Source organism: Euphorbia lathyris, chromosome 7 (genome assembly GCF_963576675.1).
Source record: "Euphorbia lathyris chromosome 7, ddEupLath1.1, whole genome shotgun sequence".
In the NCBI taxonomy this organism is placed as follows: domain Eukaryota; kingdom Viridiplantae; phylum Streptophyta; class Magnoliopsida; order Malpighiales; family Euphorbiaceae; genus Euphorbia; species Euphorbia lathyris.
The window spans coordinates 16,674,149-16,701,277 of NC_088916.1; the positions used below are offsets into that span (position 1 = coordinate 16,674,149).

Here is a 27,129-nt window from a genome sequence, read left to right on the forward strand (position 1 = left end):
CATATTCTATGTTATTGGACATTATATTAATGTTTTCTAATAAATGACATTATACACCTCTAGCTTAAATAATTTGAGGCTTTTAACCATTCAAATCCACTTTAATTAGTTGTAATTTCAATTATATCAAACTAAGTAAATTATTATTTTTAATATATTTTAAGAACTAAAGTTTATAAATTAGGGTCTAAGATTTATTTATTTTAACGTTTATGATTTATAAATTGAAGTCTAAAATTATTAAATTAGAATATAAAATTATATTTATTTATTATGTTTTAAAAAAAATAATAATATTGAAAATTAATTTTAATAATAGGATTCAGTTCTAATTTTAAAATTAAATATGATTTTCAAAGGTAAAAAACCCAAAAGATTATAAGAAGCATTATCGAACCGGGTTTAAGTTTGGGTCAAATACATGAATATCATAATTAACTACAAAATTACAACTAAGTCATATCACCAAACTTAATTCTTAATATATCATTATTCTTTATATATTATAATTTTATATCATAATTTAAAAATTGTAGACTCTAATTCATAAATTATAAACCCTAAAAAATATATTCTAAACTTTTAATTTATAAATTCTAATCTTTAAAGTATATTAAAAGTAATGATTTTACTCGTTTGACAAAATCCAAAAGTATGACTTGACATAGTTGTGAATAGTTTTTAAAGGATGAATTTCTGTTGTAATTTTCCCTTAGGCCCTATAAATGTAAGCCTGGCCCGAATTATGGTCCTGTAAACCTTAAACAAATCGAATTCGGAATTCGAGTTCCACTGAATCTGAAATCTCAAACCCATACGACTATAAAGATTATGAAGAAACAAGTAGCAGAGTGAAAAGAGAATTGCAGAGATGGGTACTAGAGAGGTTTATGAACAGAAATTAAGAAGCGGAAACCTGCATCACGATCCCACCATCAATCCCGGCCTTGGTTGTCCTCGCTGTCCTCGATGTCTCTCTCTCTTGAACCCTAATTCTGTATGAACTTCTGTCTTCTCTCATACACAGTCATCTCCTGTAGGATATTTTCTCAATTTTTAATTATTGGCTCTGTTTTTGTTTTTTTTTTCCAGGAAAAAGGAGAATGGACTATTACTTCCGTCTTACACGATGCCACTGCTGTGGTCAGTTTCAATTGCTAGCTTCTCTTCACTTGATTTTTTCAATTTTGGTTTTTAGTGTCTAGCTTTTAGAATTTGTGGCTGAAGTCGTGTCAAATCAGTTGAATTGATGCTAAATTTGATTGTTATACTATTGTATTTGCCCTACTTTTAATGTGGAAGTCCGGTAATTGTAATTTATGGTGGTTGATGTTTTCTTTTTAATGCTAACAGATTAAGGCTTGATACATAATTACACACTTAACTTTTTGCGGAATTTGTCAATTTTGTGCCTATGGCTAGGGCTGTAATGGCCTGCTCTGACTCTGGCTCGCCAGAAAATTGACGAGCTCGAGCTTAACATTCTGTTTGTGAGCTGTTTGCGAGCTTGTTATTGAGCTGTTTGCGAGCTTCTTATTGAGCTTTTTTATGAGCTTTGCTCATGAACAACTCGTTAATTCAGTTCATGAACTATGGTATCGAACAATTCATTAATTATGTTCATTAGTTATATTAGTTTGAAATTGTTTAACACAAAACTATATAGTTTTGGAACCTATAAAACTAAATTTTACACAAAACTACATTGTTTTAAATTTTCCCCTTTATAAAAATATTATTATTAAAAAAATAATTGAACCAAGTTTGGTCACGAGCGTGTTCATGGACAATATAATCGAGCTAGCTCATGAACATATAATCAAGCCTGCTAAGGAGCTTTTAAGTCGAGCTTTGCCGTGCTCAAGCTCAAGCTCGACTCGTTTATAATTCGAGCCGAACACGACTGAGCTTTTATCAAGCCGAACACCGAGCCACTCATGAGTGACTTAGCTCATTTACAGCCCTACCTATGGCACTGTTATTTGCTGATTTGCTGCACTTCAAATTTGATCAAACATACAACATGGATTTTATTTGTAAGTTTGAGAAATAAGAAACGGTAAATGTTGTTGTCGTGTGACCAAGAGGTCACGGGTTCGAGTCTTAGGAGCGGCCTCTTGCCAATTAAAAATTGGCAGGGGAAGGCTTGCCCCCAGTACACCCTTGTGGTGGGACCCCTCTCCGGACCCTCGCTCAGCGGGGACGCGTAGCGCACTGGGCCGCCTTTTTTTTAGAAATAAGAAAATAAGGGTCTCGGAGTCCAAAATTGATAAGTTGTATGATAGGTCCAAGTATAAGTACATGTGTGCCAAATGGTTTGGACATAATTTCAGATGTGTAATTATGTATAGAACCACAAGTTAATGCTTTAAAACTTCCATTGATCGTCTTCAGTTTGAGTAGTTTGGACATAATTTCTGATTGGTTTTGTTGTTTTATTCTTAATAATAAAAGCAGCAATTGGAAAGTATCTTAAAAAAAAAAAGAATTTGTGGTTGGTTTAAATTTTTTATGATTGTGAAAATGTTTGAATTGGTGTTGCCTGTCATATAATGTGTTTTAACATGAATATAACAGCGATGTTGATGCTTCTCTAATGTGCTTGGTCTTGATCTAATTTCTTACTTCTACTGATAAAAAAAAAAGGCCGGCTCTGGTATTGGTGGATTGCTTAGTGCAGTTAGTGGTTTTAATACGGGTACGAATAGATTACGTTATTTTCTTGAATTTGAATAGAACTTTTTGTTGCGGTTTGCACATTCTTATATTTGGGTTATATTTTAGGGATTCCGTTCCTTCAAAATCGTCTCAAGGGACCAAAGTGGCTGCCTTTTGTTGTTGGGGTATGTGACCTACTCTTATTCCTTCTGATTCTTAGATTGGGTTGAGCTACAAAGGCTTACATTGAGATTTCATGTTTATGACTTTAACGTGGTCTTTGTCGTTACATTTTTGCAGCTTCCTCCCCTGCTAATGGTCTCAGGTGCATGTGCTGCATTTGGAGGTAAGTCTAGAATTCCAAAACTCTGATTCAGTATTTGATTTACTATTCAAACCTTAACCGAGAATGCTTCCAATGACAGCCTCTTTGTAGGAGTCCGAAATACATGCTTTGATATAACTGATTTTTAAAAAAATGATGTAGCATCTTGATTGCAAATACCATTTTAGTTTTCTCCCGGATCTTTTTCGTTTGTATGTATCCAATCGGAACTCATTATTTTTATCGCTAAGTATTGAGTGGGTGTAAGGGGGGTTAGGGTGGACGAGGATGTAGCGACTGACTTAGCTTCTGAGTTATGCAGTGGGAGTGCCAGAAACATGTCTAAGAAATGCATGCCAACTAAAAAAAGAGGCTACAGATTTTAGGCTAATTTTTAAGTTTTCCGGACCAGATTTTTGTTTTCTTCTTTCTTGGTATTAGAGACTTGCCAGTTAAAAGGTAGATGAGACGGAACTATAACCTTGTGTGCATGTAGGGGACTTTAAATTATTGTTACGAGCACTTATCCAAGGGTACGCCATGGTTTTGGGACTTTTGATTGCATTATTTCAGCTTTTATTTTGTAGTAGTGGATATGCTTGAGATGCTATCTAGCTACAAGAAATCTTCATGTAGTTTCTGCAATATTCTGTTTTACTCGAACAAACTATAGGGTCTCGTTAAGGTTTTCAAGTTTAATGGACAAATTGTATATGTTAATTCGATTGGACATTAAAAAGCCTGTAATTTATAATCTATGAAGCACCGATACGGGTACGCATACGGGTGCGGGTACACGTACGGGTACGGCAAACGGCATTTCTAAAAAATATGAGATACGGGTACGGCAAATTTTATATATAATTAATAATATATATGGGATCGACCTGATGAGTGAGAGGGATCGACTGAACAGAAGAACTCGATACGATTAGGGTTCAATCGACAGGAGAGATTTTCAATTTAGTTTAGGGTTCAATTCAATCGCGATAACCCTGTATATACCAGTAATCTTGGATTATTTCATTTTAATCCTTCTATTTACTGAGTTTTTTAAAAAAAAAACCTTATACTTTCTAAGTTTTTTTAAAAAAACCCCTAAAGTATCCCCGACGTGTCCCCGAAGTGTCCCCGGCGTGTCCCCGCGTATCCCCTCATTTAAAAAGAAAAGAAAAAAGGGATACTTCCCAGGCGAATCCCGTACGTATCCCGTCGAATCCCCGCACCCGGCGTATCGGATACGCGTACGGTGACCTCCGGGAAGTATCGGTGCTTCATAGTTTATAATTTATATAATTTTTTTCGGCTCGAATCTGGGCATGCATTTAACTTGGGTACTAAAATTAAATATGTAGGTTATGCACTTCCAGAATTTGCTCAGCTTACAGTGACATCCTATTATGCTGCCTCAAGTGCTTCACATTATGGGGTTTCATTGCTCACCCGACGTATCGAAGAGGCCTATAATCCCCAGGCTCAACAAGAAAGGCGTGGATAATTCTTTGCGGTAACACATACTGTAGATTTAACTTCAGTTTTCAATTTTGTGAGCTCTCTTATATTATATTCATAAACATGAACTCGACCAACGTTGAAATGGCTAATATTATGTGTATATACAGATCACATTGTTTTTCCTCTTCTACTTACTTGATGTTTATTTCACATGCTTATCTTCCCTCTATGTTATTAATTTCTTTTTTCTCCGTTTCTTTAGTTGTCCGTTATAAATTGCGAACTTTACTCTTACTCTTGAAATTCAAAATAGAACATTATGGCGCTGAACTTTGCACTTTAAACATTAATCAAAATGATCACCCCAAGAGAAGATAACTTTTTATTGTAGCAGATATTCTAAGAAACTTTAATTCTTGAACTTTTTGGTTTTGAGGTCATTTAGATCTTATTTAGTTAAGAGAAAGAAAGTGGTTGTTTTAGAGAGTTTGGAAAGTGGCGATTTTGAAAATCGAAAATTTTGGTTCTAAACAACTTTAATTCTTTAACTTTTTTACTTTGAGATCAACATCAGTCATTTTGATTTAGCAGTAAAGGGGCCGTTGTGTTAGTGGTTTAAAGGCTATAATGTTCAATATTAAAGTTGAGAGACCATAATATGAAAGTGATAGTAAAGTAATACTCCTTCCATTCCCTTCTATACGCCATTCTAGCAAATTGGTTTTTTCCTTAAAAAATTTTAAGATTTTTTAGTTTAGTTTTTCGGTTTAAGTATTGAATTTTTTTTATCTTGGTCAAAGTGTTTTTTAAACATTCCAAGGTTTATTTTTCAACCATGAAATGAGAGATTTTTTTAGTTAACAAATGTAAATTCATTAATTTGACTTTATATTAATTGTATTTCTTCATTTTTTTGTGAAATATTTTAAAATGACTTAAGGGAGTAGCAAAGTTCAGAGACAATGGATGTAATTTGCCCATCATAAATTCAAGGAAATTGTTCTGGTCATTCACCTCCTACTTGGGATCCTCTTTTCTACTTTGTTAACTTCAAATCTGCTAGGACATTGCATGTTTTAACATGTAATTAGACTTGGATTTTTCGAGGATCCTCGCATGATATTTTCATGGGCGGTTCGAGGATAGTAATCCCGTCCCTATCCAGAGTTCTAGATATTTCGGTTTCAACCGTTTGGTTTAAGAAGATTTGATACTATGTTATAGAACCGTTTGAGCTAAAAGCTTAATTAAAAGCTTAGCTGATAGTTAAGGAAAAAAAAAAAAAAAAAATTTAACAGATAGCTTGTTTATATTTGTTGATTTGAAAAATACATATAATATATATTTGAATTATAACAATATAAATAGAAAAATATATTGGTATTGTGCTCAACCAATTCTCAAAGAAATTATTACAAATATCTTCCTAATCATAGGAAAAAGAAATCCATCTACTTGAACCTTTTCTTGGCAATATAAAAATAAGGGTAAATTAAAAAAAAAAAGCCTCTACTTTCATGTTTTATCAATCATGTATTTTTTGCAACCGGAAGATGAACGAGGTATTTCACTTTGCTAAAGTAGAAATTTTTCATTATGAGACTGAATCTAAAATAGACTTTCTTTACACCTTCAATTTTGAAAAACTATACAAAATAAAAAACTAACAACGAAAAAAAAACAATAGAACATAAGAAAAACAAAAAAACCCTTCAGAAGGAACTGGAGGCTGTGCTTAGGCAGGAGGAGTTCCTTTGGTTCCAGAAGTCTCGGAAGTCCTGGATTAGAGATGGGGATCGTAATACCAAATACTTCCATCTCTCTACCCTGATCAGAAGGCAGAGAAATAGAATTGAGGCCATTAAGGATTCTAATGGTGATTGGGTTTATGAAGATGAGGTTATTCGGAACTTAGCCCTGGATTTCTACAGAGAGCTGTTCAAAGAGGAACCTGTTCTTTTGGAGAGGGCTCACTCTATTGCTACATTTCCTTTAATCAGTGAGGATTGTAGTCAGGAGGCCTTTCAACCTATTTCCCGAAAAGAGATTGACCAAGCTATCTTCAGCATTGGGGCTTCTAAAGCTCCTGGGATTGATGGTCTTCCGGCGGGCTTTTACCATAAGCATTGGGATGTAGTGAAGGAAGGCATCTATAATTTTGTCTTGGGGGTGTTCAGTGGTTCGAAGGATATTGAGCTGGTTAATAGAACCCTCCTGGTTCTGATTCCTAAGATTGATAAGCCTTCTTCCTTTTTGCATATGAGACCTATCAGTCTTTGTAATGTTCTTTACAAAACTGTTACAAAGATTGTGGCTAATAGAATCCGTGGCATTCTTCCTGGCGATCATTTGTCAGAATCAGGGTAGCTTTGTGCCTGGTAGACAAATGATGGATAATGTGGTGATCGCCCAAGAGATGGTCCACACGATGAAGATTAGGAAGGGGAGGAAAGGCATTGTGGCTCTGAAGCTGGATTTAGAGAAGGTCTATGATCGAATTAATTGGGATTTCTTGATGGAGAGCCTTGAGAGAGCTAGAATCCCGGACAGCTGGAGAAGTTTAATTAAGGTATGTATTTCTTCTCCTGTGTTTCAAGTTATGGTCAATGGGGATATGTCGGAGGAATTTTCCCCGGGCAGAGGAATCCGTCAGGGGGATCCTATGAGCCCTTTCCTTTTTGTTATTGCTATGGAGAGGCTCTCTCACCTGATTCAGGATGCGATTGATAATGGGAGTTTCCACCCTGTGGCGATCAACAGCTTCTGTCCCCAGGTGACTCACTTATTCTTTGCAGATGATGTCCTTATCTTTCTTGAGGGTAATGAGGAGCAGTTGAGAGTCATTATGGATATTCTGGATTGTTTTTGTTCGGCCTCTGGGCAGAAGCTTAATATCCAGAAATCTAGGATGATGTGCTCTAAGAATATGAATCAGAGAGTCTGTAAGAGATTAAGTGATCTCTCAAGTATTCCTCTTACTGATTCTCTTGGGAAGTATCTGGGCGTTCCCCTCCATAGTGAGCGTGTGTCTAAAGGCTCCTTCAAAGAGACTTTGGATAAAGCTAATTCGAAGTGTGCCACTTGGAAAGCCAAGACTCTGTCTCTCGCTGGCCGCCTCACGTTAATTCAATCTGTTAATTGTGCTGCTCCCAATCACATCATGCAGGCTTGTAAGCTTCCGGATCCTGTGCTTAATGATCTTGACAAGATTAACCGTAGGTTCCTGTGGGGGGAAGCTGCGGAGGGCAGGAAGATCCATCTTGTGCCTTGGAGTGAGGTTTGCCAGCCTAAAGATTCTGGGGGTCTGGGTATTAGGAAAGCAAAGGACAATAATAAAGTTTTATTAATGAAACTCCTTTGGCGTATGTGGCAAAACCCCTCCTCTCTTTGGGTTCGCCTCCTTTGTGGTAAGTATCGGAAAGACAAAATCTTCGGGGGCCCGAAAGAGAGAGTTGCTAATTGTTCCTTCCTCTGGAAAGGACTTAGTGCTGTGTTTGATGAGTTCTGCTCGGGAGTTGACCTGGAGGTGGGGAATGGTAAGTCCATTAGTTTCTGGTTTGATAACTGGATTGGGGATAAACCGTTAATTGAGGTGTGTTCTTCCCCCCCGCCTAGTGATATACGCAACTGGAGGATTGCCGATGTGGTTGACTCGGAAGGGGACTGGATCTGGTCAAAGTTTGATACTTTCTTTAGCCTTGAGACTCTCCTTAGAATGCGGGGAGTGAAGGTGAGTAATCAAGAGGAAGACTTGGATAGGCACTGTTGGGCGCTGACTAACAATGGAGTTTATTCTTGCAAATCGGCCTTTGAAGCTTTCTCTCTCTTTAGATCTGATCCTCCCTCGGATGTGTGGAAGTCGATTTGGACCCTTAAAGTTCCTTTCCGTATTAGGAGTTTCCTGTGGCTGGGTGTTAAGGACAGGCTTCTTACTAATTCGGATAGGCACAGAAGGCACTTGACTGATTCTGGAGCTTGCAGTAGATGCAGAGGTCATGTTGAGACTTTGTGCCATGCTCTTAGAGATTGCTCTAATAGTAAAGAGGTTTGGAGGAAAATTCTCCCACACCATATTTTCTCTTCCTTCATGGCACATTCTGAGGTCGACTGGTTCTCTGATGGTGTTAGAGGAAAGTTGCTTCCATACATGGAGCATGGTGACATTTTCTTTGCTATTATCTGTCACCAAGTTTGGAAATGGAGAAACGAGGAGATTTTTGGAGATAAAACTGTTTTTATGACAAACTTAGCTGATTTCTTCTCGAAAAAACTTTTCTCTATTATCGATAGTTTCAAAGGAGAGTCCCTTGTCAGAGCCTCTCAGTGTTGTGATGTCCATCTCGTGGGATGGAGCAGGCCAAGAGAGGGGGTTGTGAAGCTGAATACTGATGGTTCCTGCCTCAGTAACGGTAAGATTGCGGCTGGAGGTGTGCTTAGAGATGTAGGGGGCGTCTGGCTTTCTGGGTTCTCCCAGAATTTAGGGTTGAGTTCTTCCTTTTCTGCGGAGCTCTGGGCTATTCTTACTGGAATCAATCTTGCTAAAAGGCTGGGTGTTAAGAGGCTCTCTGTGGAGTCTGATAATTTGGAAGCAATCAAAATGATTTCTGAGAATCATTCTATGGGTCTTAACAGTCGCAACCTCATCAAAGCTATTATAAGGCTTTGCTCCTCCTTTGAGTTCGTAGAGTTCAGACACATTTTTAGAGAGCAGAATCGTGTTGCTGATCGCTTGGCGGCGGCGGGCCATGAAGGGACGTTAGGCGTTACTACCCTTCCTGTTTCCCCTAGTTTCATCTCGCATCTTCTCTTAGAAGATAGGATTGGGGTTAGCTTCCCTAGGCTAATTCCTGGGTAGTTTGTTGTTATTCGTTTTTCTTTTCCTTTTCTACCAAAAAAAAGAAAAACAAAAAAACCAAATATAAAAAATCACAAAATGAAAAGAAATTCAAACGAAAAGCATAAGAGGGAAAAAGAAACAATTCAACACTACGAAACAAGTCAAAACAAAAACTGTATTTAAGAAAGAAAAAGAAAAAAAACATATGCACCTTAATGAGCAAGTGAATTTGCTCATTCACCGTTAGGATTCTAATAAGTCTATATCTAACGGTGAATGAGCAAATTCTACGTGTTCATTAAGGTGCATGTGATCAAGACTGTATACACCAAAATCTAACCTTTAATTATGAAATTACCTTATTTCCCCTTTAAAGAACCTTCATCAAATCAAAAAATAACTTTATGAGTCAATATTTTGCAAGTTACCCTTGAATTTAAGGGCCATTTGTTTTTTTCCTTATGTACTATTTTTCTTTTAGTCACCTTATCCATCCTCTCTATTATCTACATAATCAAATTAGAGTGGATGAGCTTTATTGAATCAAATTCATAATTTGATATTATAACATTGGGATCTGGTATGGTGGACCCTTTTCACCATAAATATAGAAATTATTTAACAAATATAGTACTATAAAGAGAGCAATAATTTCAATGTTTAGTTAACCCTCAATTACACTAAGGGGGCGTTTGGTTCAAACTTCGGAATCGGAATTGGAATCGGAATCGGAATGTTACGGAATCGAAATCGGAATGCATATTTCTTTCTTTTGTTTGGTTTAATCCGGAATCGGAATCAAAATAAAACGAAATCAAAATTTATTAGATAATAATATATCTAATGCACAAAAAAAATTAGAAAAATCATTCATAATAAATAAACTAAAAAAAATAAAAGCCATCTAATATCAAGAACATTAAAAATTTATAATGAAATTTTTTAATTAAAAACACACTATTTTTTGGTTCAAAAAAAATATCAATTCACCATAAATATAGGAACATCAATTTTTTTTTTTTAAAATAACTAGAAGTTAACGTGGTAGTTAAAAGAGGGAAGAAAAAAAATAAAAATAAAAACAAACCAATAAAGTGTAGTGGGAATCAACTTGATTAACATGGGAGAGAGGGGGAATGATTGATTCCAGGATTTATTGGAATCAATTCCCATTCTATGGTTAAAATTAATAAACCAAACATTACAAATGAGAATTATCTCATTCTCATTCCATGGTGTTTTTAACCCAACCAAACACCTTCTAAGGGGCGTTTGGTTCGGGGTCTTTAGAAATGAGAATGGCAATGGGAGGGTTTCATTCCCTTTGTTCTTGTTTGTTTAAAAAAAAACTCATTCTCTTTATCCATTTTAAATTATGGATTTACCTCACTTTAGGTTAAACCCATTACCCCAAGCCATATAGGGAATTAGATTCCTTTTACCTCATTCCCTTTTCTAAACATATCCAAACACATATGAGAATTAATGTTTATTCATTTCCTTTAATTTCTCTTTCTTGATTCCTTTTTCCTTACCCATTGTGAACCAAACGCCCCCTAAATCTATAATTAAACTCCTTTAACTTTTACTCCTTTAAGAATCCAGCCCTAATTATTTATTGAAAAAAGTACAAAAATAATTGGATAATTTTTAAACATAAATTACGTGGTTTAAAAGTTTAAAAACTGATACTTTGTGGTTCATTCCGTTAGTAAAGGCAGTCCAAACTGATTAACTGTGTTTAAAAAAAAGTCAAAAGTCAAATGATAAAGTGCTACTTTTATCTTTATATTTATTTATAGGCAAAAAGCATCATTAGGCCTTTGATCTTTCATTTTTTGGTTCATTAAGGCTTTAATCTTTTATTTGGATACATTAAGTCTCTGATCATTTATCTTTTGTCTCATTAAGCCATTGATGACCAAAAAAAAGTAATTTTGAACATAATATTTGGTTAAGATATTGTTATTCAGTGCACTTGTATTCGAAATTTGTATATTTTCACCGTCTGAAAAAAGTTTTGGGTGTGTAATGTGGCTATAGGAATACTGTAAAAAACCTTAATTCAAACTATAAAAAATATATTTTTTAATAATTTCAAATGCAAATGAAGTTAATAAAGTATTTTTAATAGAATTAGATGTTAATAACTTACTAATTTGGATATAAAGGGCTTAATGTGACAAAAAATAAATAATCAGAACTTAATGTATCCAAATAAAAGATCAAGAGCTTAATGAACCAAAAAAATGAAAAATCAAAGGCATAATAATGTTTTTTTACCTTATTTATATTATAAATTATAAATTAACCGCTTTATTATATAATTATCACAAGCCCCATAACAAAAAAAACAAATATCAAACTTGTCATCTCTCTTCCCTCTTCCTCTTCAATCCCTCTTTTCATAACCACACATCACCAACATAGACAGAACTAAATCAATAGATACTAAAGATCCCCCATGGACAAAGATACGAGTAGGGTTGTAATCCAGACGAACCGAACTTTGGTCTGCTCAAGCTTGGCTCGCTATAAAATTAACGAGCTCGAGTCCGAGCTGAGCTTTAGCTTGCTTAAGCTTGGCTCAGCTCATTAGAAAATAATCGAGCTCGAGCCGAGCTTCGAACCTAAAATCCTCTTTAAACTTGGTTCGTTAAGAAAATTATTTAATCATGAATTGTTTGTGAATAAATCGTTACTTATATTTATAAAGTTTGTTCGTAAATATATCTTTAGTTATATACATAAACAAGTTTACAAACAAAATTTGTGAATAAATAAACAAGATGTTTAGAAATAGTTCGCATATTGCTCATTTATTATGTTTGTGAATGAACTCATCCAATAGCAAATGGAATAATATTAAGTTTTGATATTTGTGAACTAACACAAAACTATATAGTTTTCTACAAAACTAAAATTTGTTAATAAATGGTCTAATTGAGCCTGCTCGCGAGCTTTCGAGCCGAAATTTTGCCTGTTCAAGCTCGGCTCGTTTACAAACCGAGCCAGTAAATTGTACTCACGAGCGGCTCGTTTACAAATCGAACCGAGTTTTTATCGAATCGACCATCGAACCGCTCATGAACAGCTCGGCTCATTTACAACCCTAGATACGAGATACAATGATTTAATATATTTTCCTCCACTAAACTGAGGTCCTCAATATTGAATTTAATTTTAAGATCCGAAAAATTTCAGTCATCTTCTTACAAAACGAAAAGGTTTAGTCACTTTTTAGATAATAAAAAATTCCCAGAAAGTACATGAGTTTTTTTTAGATTTTATTTTAAATTCAATGCATTTTTTAAATTACAAGACAGTTTTACAATCCATGATTAAAAAACATTTAAAGTTTAAAAGGTGAGCGATATTATGGAGCGAAATAACAGCATTAGATATGATAGTAGATTAGTTCCACGAACTTTACAAGTATTTTATCAGTTCCCTAAACTTGTTTATTTCGTATCACTAGCTTCCTAAACTTATCCATAAAAATTTATTAGCTACCTAAACTTTACAAGTGTCTCACCAGCTCCCTAAACTTACTTATTTTGTAACCACTAAATACAAAAATCATAATACTAACTCTCGATCCTCATTATTTCGATCTCTAAATCCTGCAACACTAACTTTAATAATAGGTTGAAATGTAGGGGGAAGAGAAAAATTACCTCACAAATAGATGAAGATGTATTTTTAGAATTTAGGTTTAATAAGTTTTTGTATTTAGTTGTTACGTAATAAACAAGTTTAGGGAGCTGGTGAGACACTTATAAAGTTCAGGGAGCTAATAAATTTTTATGGACAAATTTAGGAAGCTGGTGATATGAAATAAATAAGTTTCGGGAGTTGATGAAATACTTACAAAATTCAAAGAGCCAATATACTATTATGGTAATGTATTAGTCCTATATAAAAAAACAAAACTTCACCTATGCGTTTTCTGGATAAAATCAAAATACACATGCTAAATTTTAGAATTAATTTTAAATATAAGTCCTGTGTTTCAAGTTTTGGCAAATAAATACATGTGGTTTGATTTCGAGCAAATAAATACTTAGGGTATGCTCCGTTTTTCAAACATGCGGAAACGGTAAAGACACCGTCTATATGTTGACGTGGCCAAGGGTAATTTAGTCAATAAAAATTAATTTCAAATAAATTGTTGTAGTTTGCGTGTTTTTTTTTTTTTTGCAAATAGGTACTTGTGGTTTGCATATTTTTGCAAATAGATATCCGTGGTTTGGATGTTTTTGCAAATAGGTATCCGTGGTATAACAAACTATAAACAAATGCTTAATTTAGGCAAATATTATGGTTTGTTATACCACGAGTACCTATTTGCCTAAATTAAGCGTTTGTTTATGGTTTGTTATACCACGGGTACCTATTTGCAAAAACATCCAAACCATGAGTACCTATTTGTAAAAATATGCAGACCACAGGTACCTATTTGCAAAAAACACGCAAATCACAACAATTTATTTGAAATTAACTCTTATTGACTAAATTACCATCGGCCACGTCAGCATATAGACGGCGTCATCATTCGTTTCCGCGTTTTTGAAAAAAAGAGCATACCACAGATATTTATTTACTCGAAATCAAACCATAAATATTTATTTAAAATATCTGCTAAAACTTGAAACCACTTAAGTTATATTTGAAATTAACCCTAAATTTTATATAGCAATCCTCACACGGAATAAAAACTCCATAAATAGACACGTTTTTTTTTTATCTAAAAGCCGTATAAAAAAACACACGCACAAAATAAAATAAAAGAAAAATAAGATCTGTTGGACAAAATGTCAAAGAAAGAAATATCTCCATCTCCATCTTCATCTCTTCCATTGAAGAGCAGGTTAATGATGGCCATTTTCTCAGTCGCCTCTCGCATTTCTCGCCGTTCTGATTTTACAGTAAATCGAACTTTCATGAATTTCTTCGAAACCAAAGTTCCACCTTCTTCTAAATCCATTAATGGCGTCTCCTCTTTCGATATCCCAGTCGATCCTACTCGCAACCTCTGGTTCCGCCTCTACATTCCTTCAACCACAACCACCACCACCACGACGCTTCCACTTCTAATTTACTTCCACGGTGGAGGATTCTGTTTCTTTTCAGCAGATTCTAAAGAGTACGATCAATATTGCCGCCGACTCGCTCTCGAGATTCCGGCAGCTGTGATTTCCGTCAATTACCGTTTGGCACCGGAGTACAAGTATCCATGTCAGTACGACGACGGATTCGACACGTTGAAATTCATAGATGGAATGTCTTTTAACCATTTCTCAGATCCAAAATTGGATTTCCGCCGGTGCTTTGTAGCCGGTGACTCCGCCGGAGGGAACGTAGCGCACCATGTGGTGCTTAGGGCTATTAATTACAAGTTTTCTCAATTGAATATCATCGGAGTTATAGCAATTCAACCGTTTTTTGGAGGGGAAGAGAGGACGGAATCGGAAATCTTAGTCGACGGAGGTAGTGGTTTGTCGGTGGAACGTGCGGATTGGTATTGGAAAGCATTTTTGCCGGAAGGGGAAGATCGGAATCACCAGGTGGTGAATGTTTTTGGGCCGAATGCGGTGGATATGACGACGGTTGATTTTCCGGCGACATTGATATGTATAGGAGGGTATGATATATTGCAGGATTGGCAAAAGAGGTACTATGAAGGATTGAAGAAAAGTGGGAAAGAAGTTTATTTAGTAGAGTATCCAAAAATGATTCATGGATTCTATGGAATCTCTGAATTGCCTGAATCTTCTTTGTTGATTCATGAAATGAGAGAATTTATTAAAAAAATTAGTGACAATTGAACTTTAGATTAGTTTAATATATGGTGTGGAAATGGTTATCAGAGATGAGAGGTTGTGGGTTCGAATTCTTAGAGTTCGTTTGTTTTAACTACTGTTTACTGTTTGCTGTTACGGTTGCTGTTGGAAAAAACTACTTTTCCAAAAAACATGAATTCTTTGCTTTTGTAGAAGATTATTTTTCAAGGATTTAAAACAAACAGAAGATTACTGACCAAACACCTAAAACTCTCTATTTTCTTTAAAAGGCAAACAAGCGAATGAAAATGAGAAACCACGCACTCCCTTACTCTTAATACAAACTCGTAACATTGAAATGAAATTTATTTTCTATGAGAATATATGTAAGTCTGTTCATTTCAGCTGTTACTGTTTGCTGGTAGTTGTATAGATAGTAAAAATTAGTTGTTTTTTCTATAAAAAAACAGATGTTTCGGAGTTCTACTAAACACTTTCTATTTCCTTTTTTAGTATTGAAAGGCAAAAAACAATTCTGAAAAATGGAAACAAACGGGCACGTAAAGTAAAATTTAAATTATATGTTTTTTAAAATAAATTTGGGTACATTTCAGAAATCAGAAATGAGAGGTAGTGAGTTGGAATTTTTAGAGTCCGTTTGTTTTAACACTGTTTGCTGTTACTGTTGCTGTTGGAAAAAACTACTTTTTTCAAAAAAACAGGAATTCTCTGCTTTTGTAGAAAACTTAATTTTTAGACGTAAAAGACAAATAAAAGAACACTTACCAAACATCTAAAACTCTCCATTTTCTTCAAAAGGCAAACACAAATGAAAAGGAGAAACCAACCCTCCTTTACTTTTAATAAAAACTCCTAACATTGAATTGAAATTTATTTTCTATCAACAATTACTCGATACACTTTTTTTTTTGTAAGTGGTCTGTTTATTTGGCTTCTGATGTAGAAACTAAAGTTTCAAGCTTGCTCACTTAATGTTGTTTCAATGGAGTATAGTTGTATATTGAATGAAGGGTAAAATACACCTATGGCCATTGAATTTTACTCTTTTTAATATTGTGGCCATTGAACTTCAATTTTTAACGGTATGACCAACTTTTTAACACCGGTGGTCACTCAACGTCTCAAAACGACAATTGACAGTCTTAAAATAAAAAAATCGAACAGTTAATGATACTAAGGAACTTTAGTTCTTGAAAAATTTCGTTTTGAGGTCATTTAGATGTTTTTTTTTATTAAAGATTGGTTAGCGAGGAAGGGTAAGCGGCGGACATCCCAGCTATGCTGGCACCCCACCACAGACTCAAAAAAGCTCCGAACAAAATTTATTAAAAGAGTAAATAAATGTCATAATACAAAAAGAATAAAGAATAAAATGAAGCCAAAGAATTAGGAAATGCGATAAACGCAACGTCCTACACGATCATGAAAAAAGACCGATGTAGACACCGAGTCGGAGGACCTGTGACGAAAACCCATAGCAGACGGTTAAAGCGGTTGATTCCGATAATAAAAAAAATAAAAAAAAAGATAATAATAAAAAAAACCACGAAAGGATTCCGAAGAATTGCGTACCGGCGAATAGACGGCTCGCGAGCGCCCGACGGCGTGGGGAGAGCGCCCATCGGCGTTGGGCGAGCGCCCAGCCGCGTCAGGCACACGCCCGACGGTAGTTGGGCGCACGCCCAACAGCCCGGGGCGCGTGCCCAACTTGCGATGGGCGTCCGCCCAGCGCCTGTTGGGCGTCGCCCAACTCAAGGTTGGGGCGTCGCCCAACTTGATGTTGGGCGCACGCCCAACTTTGGGATCCGTGCCTATAAAAGGCATGGATCCTCATGCATTTTTGGGGGGTGGATTTTGGAGACACTCTCTCTCTAAAAATTGAAAATTTCCAAAAAGTTAAATATTTTACAAAAACATCAAAAAACACCAAAAAATCACAATTCGTGGAATCAACCGACTTCGACTGTCAATACCAATCTTGAGGTATTATCTGAGGACTAGATTCGTCTAATTTATTTATTTCGTTTATTTTATTTTTATTTTTAGTTTTGTTTATTTTATCACGTTTATTTATTTTTCCGTATTTATTTAATTCTCGTCTCGTATTAAATAAAGGTTTTGGTTTTAATTAAAAACCTCGTTTTAAGGTCCCAACACGAACCGTGACCCGATTTAAGGGTAGTTCGGGATTAAAACGTTGTAGATATAAGATTTAAAAATGTTTTCCAAATTAACGTTTTGAAAAAAAACATCGTTTTGGGAGATTCCGTTATAGACTATGACCCAATTTGGGTAGTTCGGGGACCAAAATGATAGAATAGATTAGATCCAAAGTATTTTAATAAATCTGGAAAGTTGGGGGACCGATGCTGTAACTTTGCTGTTTCTGTCACTAAAGGCTGTTTACCGACGGATTTTCCATTGGTAAAGCTGCTGGAATTCTAAAAATCCTCTTTTTAAGCCACTTTCTTCAATTTTCTTGACATTTGGCCCTATATATATATATAATGAATTGATTAAAATTATTTTGGGAATATATGGTTAGTAATTATGTATTATATACTCATCTATTTTTTTTTTGGTAAGAATATACTCATCTATTTTATATTCAAACTCAATTTATATCAATTTAGTTTTTGTAAAATAATATATGTATATATATGTGTATAGTTTTTTACTTGTTTTGAGCTTTTGGGATAATTAATTGATAGATGATGTTTGGGGTTATTAAATATTGGTTTAGTGTTTATTATGTAAAAACTATTTTGAACTAAATGTTATTTTCTACATTTATGAACTTTATTCATTGTTTTACATGTTTTTAATTAGAATAAAAGTGTATTATATTTAGTATTTTTCGTTATCATTATTATACATATACTTAGTTATATTATATAGTATCTTTTACTTGTTTTTTAATCTATAGATATATCCTTATTTTTAGATAAAAATGTATATATATATATAGGCATATTCACTCTACTTTTGGACATTTATATGTATATATTTCAAATTCGTTTTATTGGGTTAGTTTTGGGATTTAAATTGGTCATTCTTGTAAATATGTTCAAGTAAGGATTAATTGAGTGAAAAGGGAAAATAAACCACCAAAAAAGAATTCAATTTTGCTTATTTAAACTAAAGATTTCTAGAGTTGCTTAATGTAAATAATAAAGTTTTATTAATGAAACTCCTTTGGCGTATGTGGCAATGCCCCTCCTCTCTCTGGGTTCGCCTTCTTTGTGGTAAGTATCGAAAAGATAAGATCTTTGGGGGCCCGAAAGAGAGAGTTATCAATTGTTCCTTCCTCTGGAAAGGGCTTAGCGCCGTTTTTGCTGAGTTTTGCTCGGGGGTTGGTCTGGATGTGGGTAATGGTAAGTCCATAAGCTTCTGGTTTGATACCTGGATTGGGGATAAACCTTTAGTGGATGTGTGCACTCTCCCCCCCCCCCCCCCCCCCCCCCGCCTAGTGATATCCAAAACTGGAGGTTAGCCGATGTGGTGGACTCTGAAGGGGACTGGGTTTGGCCTAAATTTGATTCTTTCTTTAGCCTTGAGACTCTCCTTAGAATTAGAGGAGTGAAGGTGAGTAATCAAGAGGAAGACATGGATAAGCATTGTTGGGCACTGACTAACAATGGAGTCTATTCTTGCAAATCTGCCTTTGAAGCTTTTTCCCTTAACAGGACTGATAATCCCTCGGATATTTGGAAGACCATTTGGTCCCTTAAAATCCCCTACCGCATGAGGAGCTTCCTGTGGTTGGGCGTTAAAGACAGATTACTTACTAACTCAGATAGATACAGAAGGCATTTGGCGACCTTTGGAGCTTGCGGTAGATGTAGAGGCCATGTTGAATCGTTGTGCCACGCTCTTAGGGATTGCCCTAAGAGTGAAGAGGTTTGGAAGAAAATTCTCCCTCATCATACTTTCTCTTCCTTCATGTCCCATTCTGTGAACGACTGGTTCTCAGATGGTATTAGGGGAAAGTTATTGTCTTATATGGAGAATGGGGACATTTTCTTTGCCATTATCTGTCATCAAGTGTGGAAATGGAGGAACGAGGAGATTTTTGATAATAAAGTTGTGCTTTTGCCTAACTTAGCTGAGTTCTTCTTGAAGAAACTCTCCTCTATTATTGATAGTTTCAAAGGTGAGTCCCTTGCCAGATCTTCCCCGAGTAGTGATGTCCACCTCGTGAGCTGGAGCAGGCCGAGAGAGGGGGTTGTGAAGCTGAATACTGATGGTTCCTACCTCAGTAATGGTAAGATTGCTGCCGGAGGTGTTCTTAGGGATGCGGGAGGCGCCTGGCTTTCTGGGTTTACCCAGAATTTGGGTTTGGGTTCTTCCTTCTCTGCGGAGCTCTGGGGCATTCTCTCTGGGATCCAGCTGGCGATTAGGGTGGGTGTTAAGAGGCTTTCTATGGTGTCAGATAACTTGGAGGCCATCAATATGATTTTGGGTAGTCATGCCATAGGTCTTCATAGCCGCAACCTTATTAAAGCTATTAAGAGGCTTAGCCCCTCATTTGATATCCTTGAGTTCAGCCACATTTTTCGGGAGCAGAACCGTGTTGCGGATCACTTGGCGGCGGCAGGCCATGAGGGGGTGTTAGGTGTTTCTACCCTTACCGTTCCCCCTATCGCTCTTTCTCCTCTTCCTTTAGAGGATAGGATTGGGGTTAGCTTTCCTAGGCTAATCCCGGTGTAGTTGCTTGTTTTGCTTTGCTTTCCTTTCATTTTCTACCAAAAAAAAAATAAAATAAAAAGGTTTTTAGCTCCTTGCCATTTCAAATGACTTTCTAAAATCCCACGTTTTAAAACCTTGATCCGTTCCAACGACGGATTAAGCGAACCTTGTAATTAAAATCGTTTTCCTTGTAAATAATGGAGTTTTGAATCGTTTTCCTAACTAAACGGTTTTGTACAAAAATAAATGGACTTGTATGCTTAATCACGTTTTTGGTTAAAACTCCTTATTTCATGTTTTCAAATGCTCGAATCGTTCCAACGGCGATTCGAGTGAACATGTAAATCCACGGGGTTTTGAAACGTGCCTAAATCGTTCCAACGGCGATTAAGGAACGAACCAAGTAAATAAACTTTCTTTTCGGGGAGTGAGATTAGTTTAGATTGAATGTATGGCTTAAGACACAATTCACGTTGTAAATAAATTAATTCTTCCTTCTATCTCCCTCTTTCTTCCATATACTCTAAATTCATGTAAATGGGTGATTCTTTACTAATATGGCTTTCAATAATATATGCTCAAAACGGTTTTCAAAAAGAGAAAGAAAAGGTTTCAAATGAATTTTAAACTTAAAGAAATATGCGATTAGTCCGTTAGCGCCTAACATGCTAAGTAGGAGGCCGGTGGTTCATAACCGGGCGATGTTGGGGTGCCTAGTAGCCTTTCTCCGGAAAGGAGCTAGCCTTCTCGGCTCGTACCTAAGTTTCCCGAACCCTCACCGGTCTCCCGCAAGGGATCGGTGTTCATTTCCCATTCGTGGGTGGCAACTCTTCCATACTCCGAGCTCCGACCCTGCCGAGCAGCTTGATTCCGCGATTGGTTGCTTTCGGCGCAAATCACAGCATCTGTCATCAACGGTGTCCACCCCCCGGTCCGCCCGGGCGAGGCCGCGGCACCTACAAGTGGCGACTCTACTGGGGAAGCGAGAAATTTGATTCCGAAAGGCGTGTATTAAGCCCATAATGGGAACGGATCGTATTATTTCTTTTCGTATTCATTCATAAGCATTATTGCAAACCTTTTGGGTAATTTCCACGAAACCTCTATGGAGAGTCCATTCGTCGCTCGAAAGAGGCTAGTGTAAGTTCCCCCTTGCAGTAAGGCGCCAAAGGGTCCCCATCCATTCGTTAGGGGCAAATTTGTGCGGTCTTGTGAGGTCCCGCGATCAGCCATGTCAGCATATAGTAGCCTTAGAAGTTGCCATAGGATTACCCGTTACTATTTTTGATGTGATGAATGAATCAATTCGTGTTTTCAAATTGTCATGATACGTGTCTAATCCTAAAATATGTAAAGAAAATGAAACGATACGTTAATATATACTCTTAAACCGATATATAAACTACCCCAAAACACCGAAACGATTTGAACTAAAGATGACTTAATCATCTCGTATGAATGAACTTGTGCGACCCGCCTGGTCCCTTTCCGTGTCCCGAAGAAGGCACATGTTCAGGAAATACGTTGTGACGTAAGTACGTATTAGTACAAGTCGGTTTGGTATTAAAGATAGTTATATCTCGATTCAAAAGACTATATTAACGATAGCCGTTATTCACATTCTTTAAATACGTTGGGATAAAGCGAGATTATGACAAAATGAAAACGAAGAACATTTCTATTTTGAACGAACCTGTTGTAACGTAAAGAGTTTCGTAAACGTGGCCCGTCCCTTCTGAATAAAAAACGAGCTCTTACATCACACCTTGCGTTATTCTAAGGAGAAATAGACGTATCAGCAAAAGTGACTAAAAAAATAAAAGAAAATAAAAATGACCAAAATCATTCCGTATCTACGATATATTTCAATCCCGAGAGTAGTTAAAGAAAATGAACCAATGTCGTTAAATACGTGCCTCGAACTGGTATATACGCCGTTTAAAATCACGAAGCCAAATTAAGCTAAGAAACCGCATGATTGCACCATATGGACGAGACTTTCGGTTTGACTAATGGCTCGATCATTTCGACCATTACCAAAACTACAAGAAATATGGCCCGACCTGCGTGTTTGCTTAGTTCGTGCCTAAATGAAAAGAACGGTAATATCCCTGCTTCGAATAAGCATGCGATTAAACGAAACGTTGATTTTCTATAACCACACTGAGAAGATATATCCCGTAAATTGGAAGAAATAAAAAGTTGTTACTAGCTAAAAGATTATCGCGCGCTCGAATAAGACTCACCGTCTTTTCACGTAGCTAAAACGAGTAAGCGGATTCTTGACGCTAAAAACAAACACGTTACACGATGAGTCCGTTCCCTAAAATAAAAATCCAAAAGTGATATCATCACTAAACAAAAACGTGGTTACGTCTCTCGATAGATCCAAAAAGATCCCGTCATAATCCAAAAATCGAGACACGAACCCACGCGAATAAAAGGGGAACGAATCATTGTCAATAACGAACGATTGAACCAAAAGAATAGCTCGTACCATGTCTAAATCCGAGATGCGCTCAAAGGGTGTCAAAACCCGAACTAATGCGTCTCGTGAAATAACAAAAGACGAGTTATTCAATAGGACAATCCAATTTGGTCGATATCTTAGTCACTGAATGCTGATATGTTAAAACGAATTGTATTGTTTGATGAATGATCTATTTTTCTGCAATAATCGACGGCATCACGCCTCCCCTGGACCGCAATGTGAGCCCAAAACCAAAATCCTAGGAAAGAGACTTGGACCATCGAGTGTATGGAGGAATAAGGATGGAAGAGAGATGTTGTGATACGTGTAATTAGACTAACGTTTGTTCTTCTTATCTTATATATCTGTAAATTAATAAACGCACACACCACGACTCATGCATATAAAATCATGCATACATACTAATGGGTATCGCTCGCGCAAACGTCATCATTAAGCGGTTGTGGTTCCGTGAGAGTAGTCGGCTAGTCAGACAGTTCGACCAGTTGCAGATTGTCAGTTCTGAACCGTCACAGTCGGCAGTTGTGGCTTCTGAATCATCTTCGTCCGAGTCTACTCAGTCTTTGGTCAGTATGTCTGCGACCAACGAAAAGGTGGCCGAATTGGAGAATTCTGTGAACAACATTAATGATCAGTTAGCCGCGATTTTGGCCCAGCTAGCTGAGCTGGCGTTGAAGGATAACAAGAGTGGTAGTAAGCACGCCGAGAATGATGTAAACACTGGTCCCCGCTTTGGGAATGAGGACGACTATCGGGATTACATCCAGAAACAGCTTGAGAAGGAGAAAGCTAAGGAAGAGGAATGGAAGCAACACATCACTCAAGAGGTGCAGGACCTACGTGGAGGAAGCTCCGGGAGTCAGGATTTTTATAACTTGAAGAACTGCTTATCAGCAACTACTTTGCCTTTGACATTCCGGCTCCCTGACATGAAGAAGTTCGATGGAACTGGGGATCCTACCGCTCACATGAATCAGTACGTTGCAGTGATGAAACACACGATCTTGACCGAGGAACAAGTTCTTGGACTATTCAATACTTACCTGGAGGGGGCTGCCCTCGTGTGGTTTCATGCGTTACCGTTGGTGACGAAGAAAGATTGGAAAGAACTGGCGAAGGCATTCATCGTTCAATATAGCTTCAACACTATGCTTGAGGTTACTTTGAAAGAGCTAGAGAGCACTAAGCAACAGACTGGGGAATCCTTGTCCGATTTTGTGAGGAGATGGAGGGCCAAGGCCACAGTTATGAAACAGAAACCGCTCGAGCAAGATCAGATTCGAATGGTAATTGGTAACACTTTGCCGTATATTAAGAATGAGCTGCGGTATATGCCTTTCACCGATTTTAATCAGATGTATAGCTGTGCCTTGATGGTCGAGGGGGATGGAGAGCCGAAGAAAGCTTATACTAAGTGGAAGAAGTCTGGATATAGTGCCGGAGGGCCGAGTGCGAATGCAGAACCTGCCGCTGTGAAAGTGCTTGAACTTAACGCTATCGAGAAGAGGCAGTTCGCCAAGTTTGATCAAACTTACGCAAAAGTTTTCGAACGATTGCAGAAAAAGGGATTGTTGAAAGCCCTCACTCTTTATAACAAAGCACCGCCTACTCCTCAGATGCAAGCTAGGGGGTATTGTGAGTTCCACAACAATCATGGGCACACTATTGAGAACTGCGAGAGGTTGAAGCACGAGATTCATGATTTGATTGAGGAAAAGAAGATAGCTGATCCTTCATCAGCGAACCCGTCCACTAGGCGTAATCCATTGCCTAATCATAGGGTGAGCATGATCGGATTTGGGCTGGAGGAGAGCAAGGTTGTAGAGCCATTTGAGGAGAATGAAGAAGAGTTGTTGGACTCCGAGGAGAAAATGACGATGGGAAGTGGAGTTTATGTGTCTTTTTTGGGGGAAGAACCAGTGGATGAGAGGATGGATGATGAATTGGGCGATGGAGCGCCATATGACGAGGATAACACCGAAGAGACCGGGCAGGGGTCATCTCGGAGGATTATTCCGGAGTTAAAAGTATTCAGTGGAGTGGAAGATCCTGAGCTCCATCTGTACGAGTATATGTGTGCTATGTTTGTTGAACCGTTTGGGATTAACGAGATCGCTCAGTGGTTCCACCATTCGTTGATAGGCGAGCCGTTGAGGTGGTTTCGATCCTTGCCTGACTCCATCGAGAGTGATTGGTCGCAATTGGCAAGTTTATTTTTGGAGAAGTATAAGAAGGTTAAGAAGAGAGCGGTAGAAAGTAGCGCAATGCAAATTGGGCCGATCAAGCGCCCGTTACCAGCAGTTAGTAAGTATAACGGCAACAAAGATCCTATGGAACATTTGCACTTCTACTTGTCGGCAATGGGGCCGTTGGGCTTTAATGAAGAGGAGATCACCAGTTTGTTTTGTAATTCACTAATGGGTGAACCGTTGATGTGGTATATGTCACTCCCGATGTACGTCAAGAGCAATTGGGCTGCAATGACGAAAAGGTTTATCAAAGAATATACGGTATGTATGCTTGCGGAGCAAACTCCGGATTCGCCCTCCTATGAGACCCCTGAAGTAGTAATGGCAATGCCCAAGTATGGTGGATATCGAAATCCAGTTGAGCACGCAACCTCATTCCGCAATCATATGTATAATGTCGGGTTTGTTGGGGTTTAGTGTCCTATAGTCAATTGTTGCGGGATACAAACTTATTGTAAATGAATTGTTCTTTATATCATTTGTTTTAATGAGATATATGTTTTATAACTATATAAAGGCAATCCCTTTTAAGCACTGAATAAAGTCTAATAAAAGGAAATCCGTAAGTTTGTTTAAAGTGATTATAAAGTGTTCATACAAGCATGAAGTGAGACAAAACTTTATAATAAACTAATAAACTTAAAACCACCCCAAGTCAAGTGATATGGTTAGGATTGATATATCACGGTTGAGACTTGTATGTAACATTGTCTTCTGTCCGACAGAAAGCTGATCTCACAAGCTTCATATATATAGATATCTGGACAGTTACATAGATCCGGTGAAACGTTGTTCATTAGGATTGGGGATCCGATTTGAGATAACAGGATGGGTAGATTCATCCTTGTCAACTGTTCATCTCATTGGTATTACTAGGTATAACTAATCCTCAGACTCAAAAGAATGTGAATTGGTCATCCTGAATTACTGAATATGAGACTTTGATCCTGCGGTCCCACGATCCTTAACAGAGATGACTCTGGGGTGTGAACTGCAAAGGTTGGGTGTCACAGGAAGTAATGTCAGGGTAGTTATACATTGGATTGAGCATTTATCACTCCCGATTAATGGGAGATACATCCAAGGATCGCTTGTGGAAGACTCGACTCTAAACCCTTGCAAGGTGATAGCTTAAGAGTAGAAATACAGATTTCACTTAACCTATCTTTTTGAGTTGACTCGGCCAAGAACAAGTAAAATGAACGTCTCGCTATATGTGACTTGACATTACCCATAGTCATAAGATTCAGTTCAAGGATGTAGTTGATAAAGGATCGTATTATACCGTAACTAATACGGAAGGGTTAACGACAGAATCAACCTGTCTTCTTAACGGACTCTGGGGGAATGATTACAGACTTGCCAATAACATACTCAGTACATCATTCCGTTATGCAAGGATTAAATATAATTCTTGAAGAAATTAATTTAATAGTTGCATACGACCAGAAGTAGTAAGAACCTAATGGATCACACATAAGACTTGGAACCAAAAGAGAGATGGATATGATTAATAGATGGAAGCCCAATTGAGCCCAGTAAGGCCCAAATATATGGAGGGGGGGCGAAATTTGTATATAGAGATAAGGAATTGATTTTATTCCATTAATCCTAATTTGATTAGGATTATGAATTAAATTAATTAAGAGATAATTAAATTAGGAGTTTTAATTGGATTAATATACTCCTATTATTATCCAATTAGGTTATTTATTATTATCCTAAATATATTAGATATATAGTGAGATAATAATTAGGAATCCTTTTCCGAATTGGATTCCTATTAAGTAACCTATTCCTATCTAACTAGGGTTTAGATTCAAGCAACTATATATACCCCCTCCCATGTGAATTTCGACCAAGCCTAACCTCCCCCTATAGTGATTTTCGAAATTACTAATTAGAGAGAGAAAAAGAATTCCCATCCCCTAGTTCGTGGAAAAGAATTCATACGGGATTCCATCGATTGATTAATCTTATTCATCCCACTTTCTCTTTGATCTTGTGTTGGTTAATTAGAGGCAATCTATTTTGGTTGCATCTCATAAGGGTTGATTTCATCTTAACCTCTCCGTGTTAAACTTTGTGGTTGGAATCTCGGAGAAGAATTGTGGGCGCTTCTTTAACAACGGTAGATTGTTTATCGAAAGGTATTCCTTCTTATCCCTCTTTATATGAAATAACGATTAACGGATCCTATGGTTAAAAGGAAATAGGCTAAAATTTTTATATTTTCGCTGCTATACCTTAGCCCTAATTTCCTTCAGGGTTCCCCCAAAGTGAGTTACACGTGTTGGATAAATAGGCTAACGTATAGCAGCGGAAATATAAAATTTTAACCTATTTCCATAAACCATAAGATCCGTTAACCGTTATTCCATATAAAGAGGGATAAGAAGAAATACCTTTTAGATGTTCTATCTACCGTTGCAAACGAAGTGCCCACAACTCTTACTTCGAGTTCCCGAGCACAGAACAAAACAAATATAAGATCAAGTTAGAATCAACCGTTGAATAGCAACCAAAATAGATTGCCTCTAATTAATCAACACAAGATCAAGGATAAAGAAAGAAAGATGAAAATCAATTGAACGGAAGGAAGTCGTGGAAAATCTCATCCT

At 37.0% G+C, this 27,129-nt stretch overlaps 2 protein-coding genes across 2 annotated transcripts; both read left to right on the forward strand.

Moving 5' to 3' along the window:
- The first annotated feature begins 769 nt into the window (after positions 1 to 769).
- On the forward strand, positions 770 to 4,648 carry LOC136201387 (uncharacterized). The gene is made up of 6 exons (XM_065992049.1): positions 770 to 997; positions 1,093 to 1,143; positions 2,647 to 2,698; positions 2,785 to 2,843; positions 2,959 to 3,004; positions 4,339 to 4,648. Exons 1-6 carry the CDS (start codon positions 872 to 874, stop codon positions 4,479 to 4,481), a joined length of 477 nt encoding a protein of 158 aa, XP_065848121.1. The 5' UTR covers positions 770 to 871; the 3' UTR covers positions 4,482 to 4,648.
- Positions 4,649 to 14,043: 9,395 nt separating this feature from the next.
- On the forward strand, positions 14,044 to 15,321 carry LOC136234729 (probable carboxylesterase 18). The gene has a single exon (XM_066024207.1). It carries the CDS (start codon positions 14,090 to 14,092, stop codon positions 15,101 to 15,103), a length of 1,014 nt encoding a protein of 337 aa, XP_065880279.1. The 5' UTR covers positions 14,044 to 14,089; the 3' UTR covers positions 15,104 to 15,321.
- The last annotated feature ends 11,808 nt before the right edge of the window (positions 15,322 to 27,129 follow it).

Bases quoted from the DNA above. Each gene is read 5' to 3' on its own strand.
- LOC136201387 (XM_065992049.1), top strand. From the start codon at position 872: ATGGGTACTAGAGAGGTTTATGAACAGAAATTAAGAAGCGGAAACCTG. The intron at 1,144-2,646 runs GTCAGTTTCAAT...TAAAAAAAAAAG, and splicing joins TACACGATGCCACTGCTGTG to GCCGGCTCTGGTATTGGTGG. The intron at 2,844-2,958 runs GTATGTGACCTA...ACATTTTTGCAG, and splicing joins GGCTGCCTTTTGTTGTTGGG to CTTCCTCCCCTGCTAATGGT.
- LOC136234729 (XM_066024207.1), top strand. From the start codon at position 14,090: ATGTCAAAGAAAGAAATATCTCCATCTCCATCTTCATCTCTTCCATTG.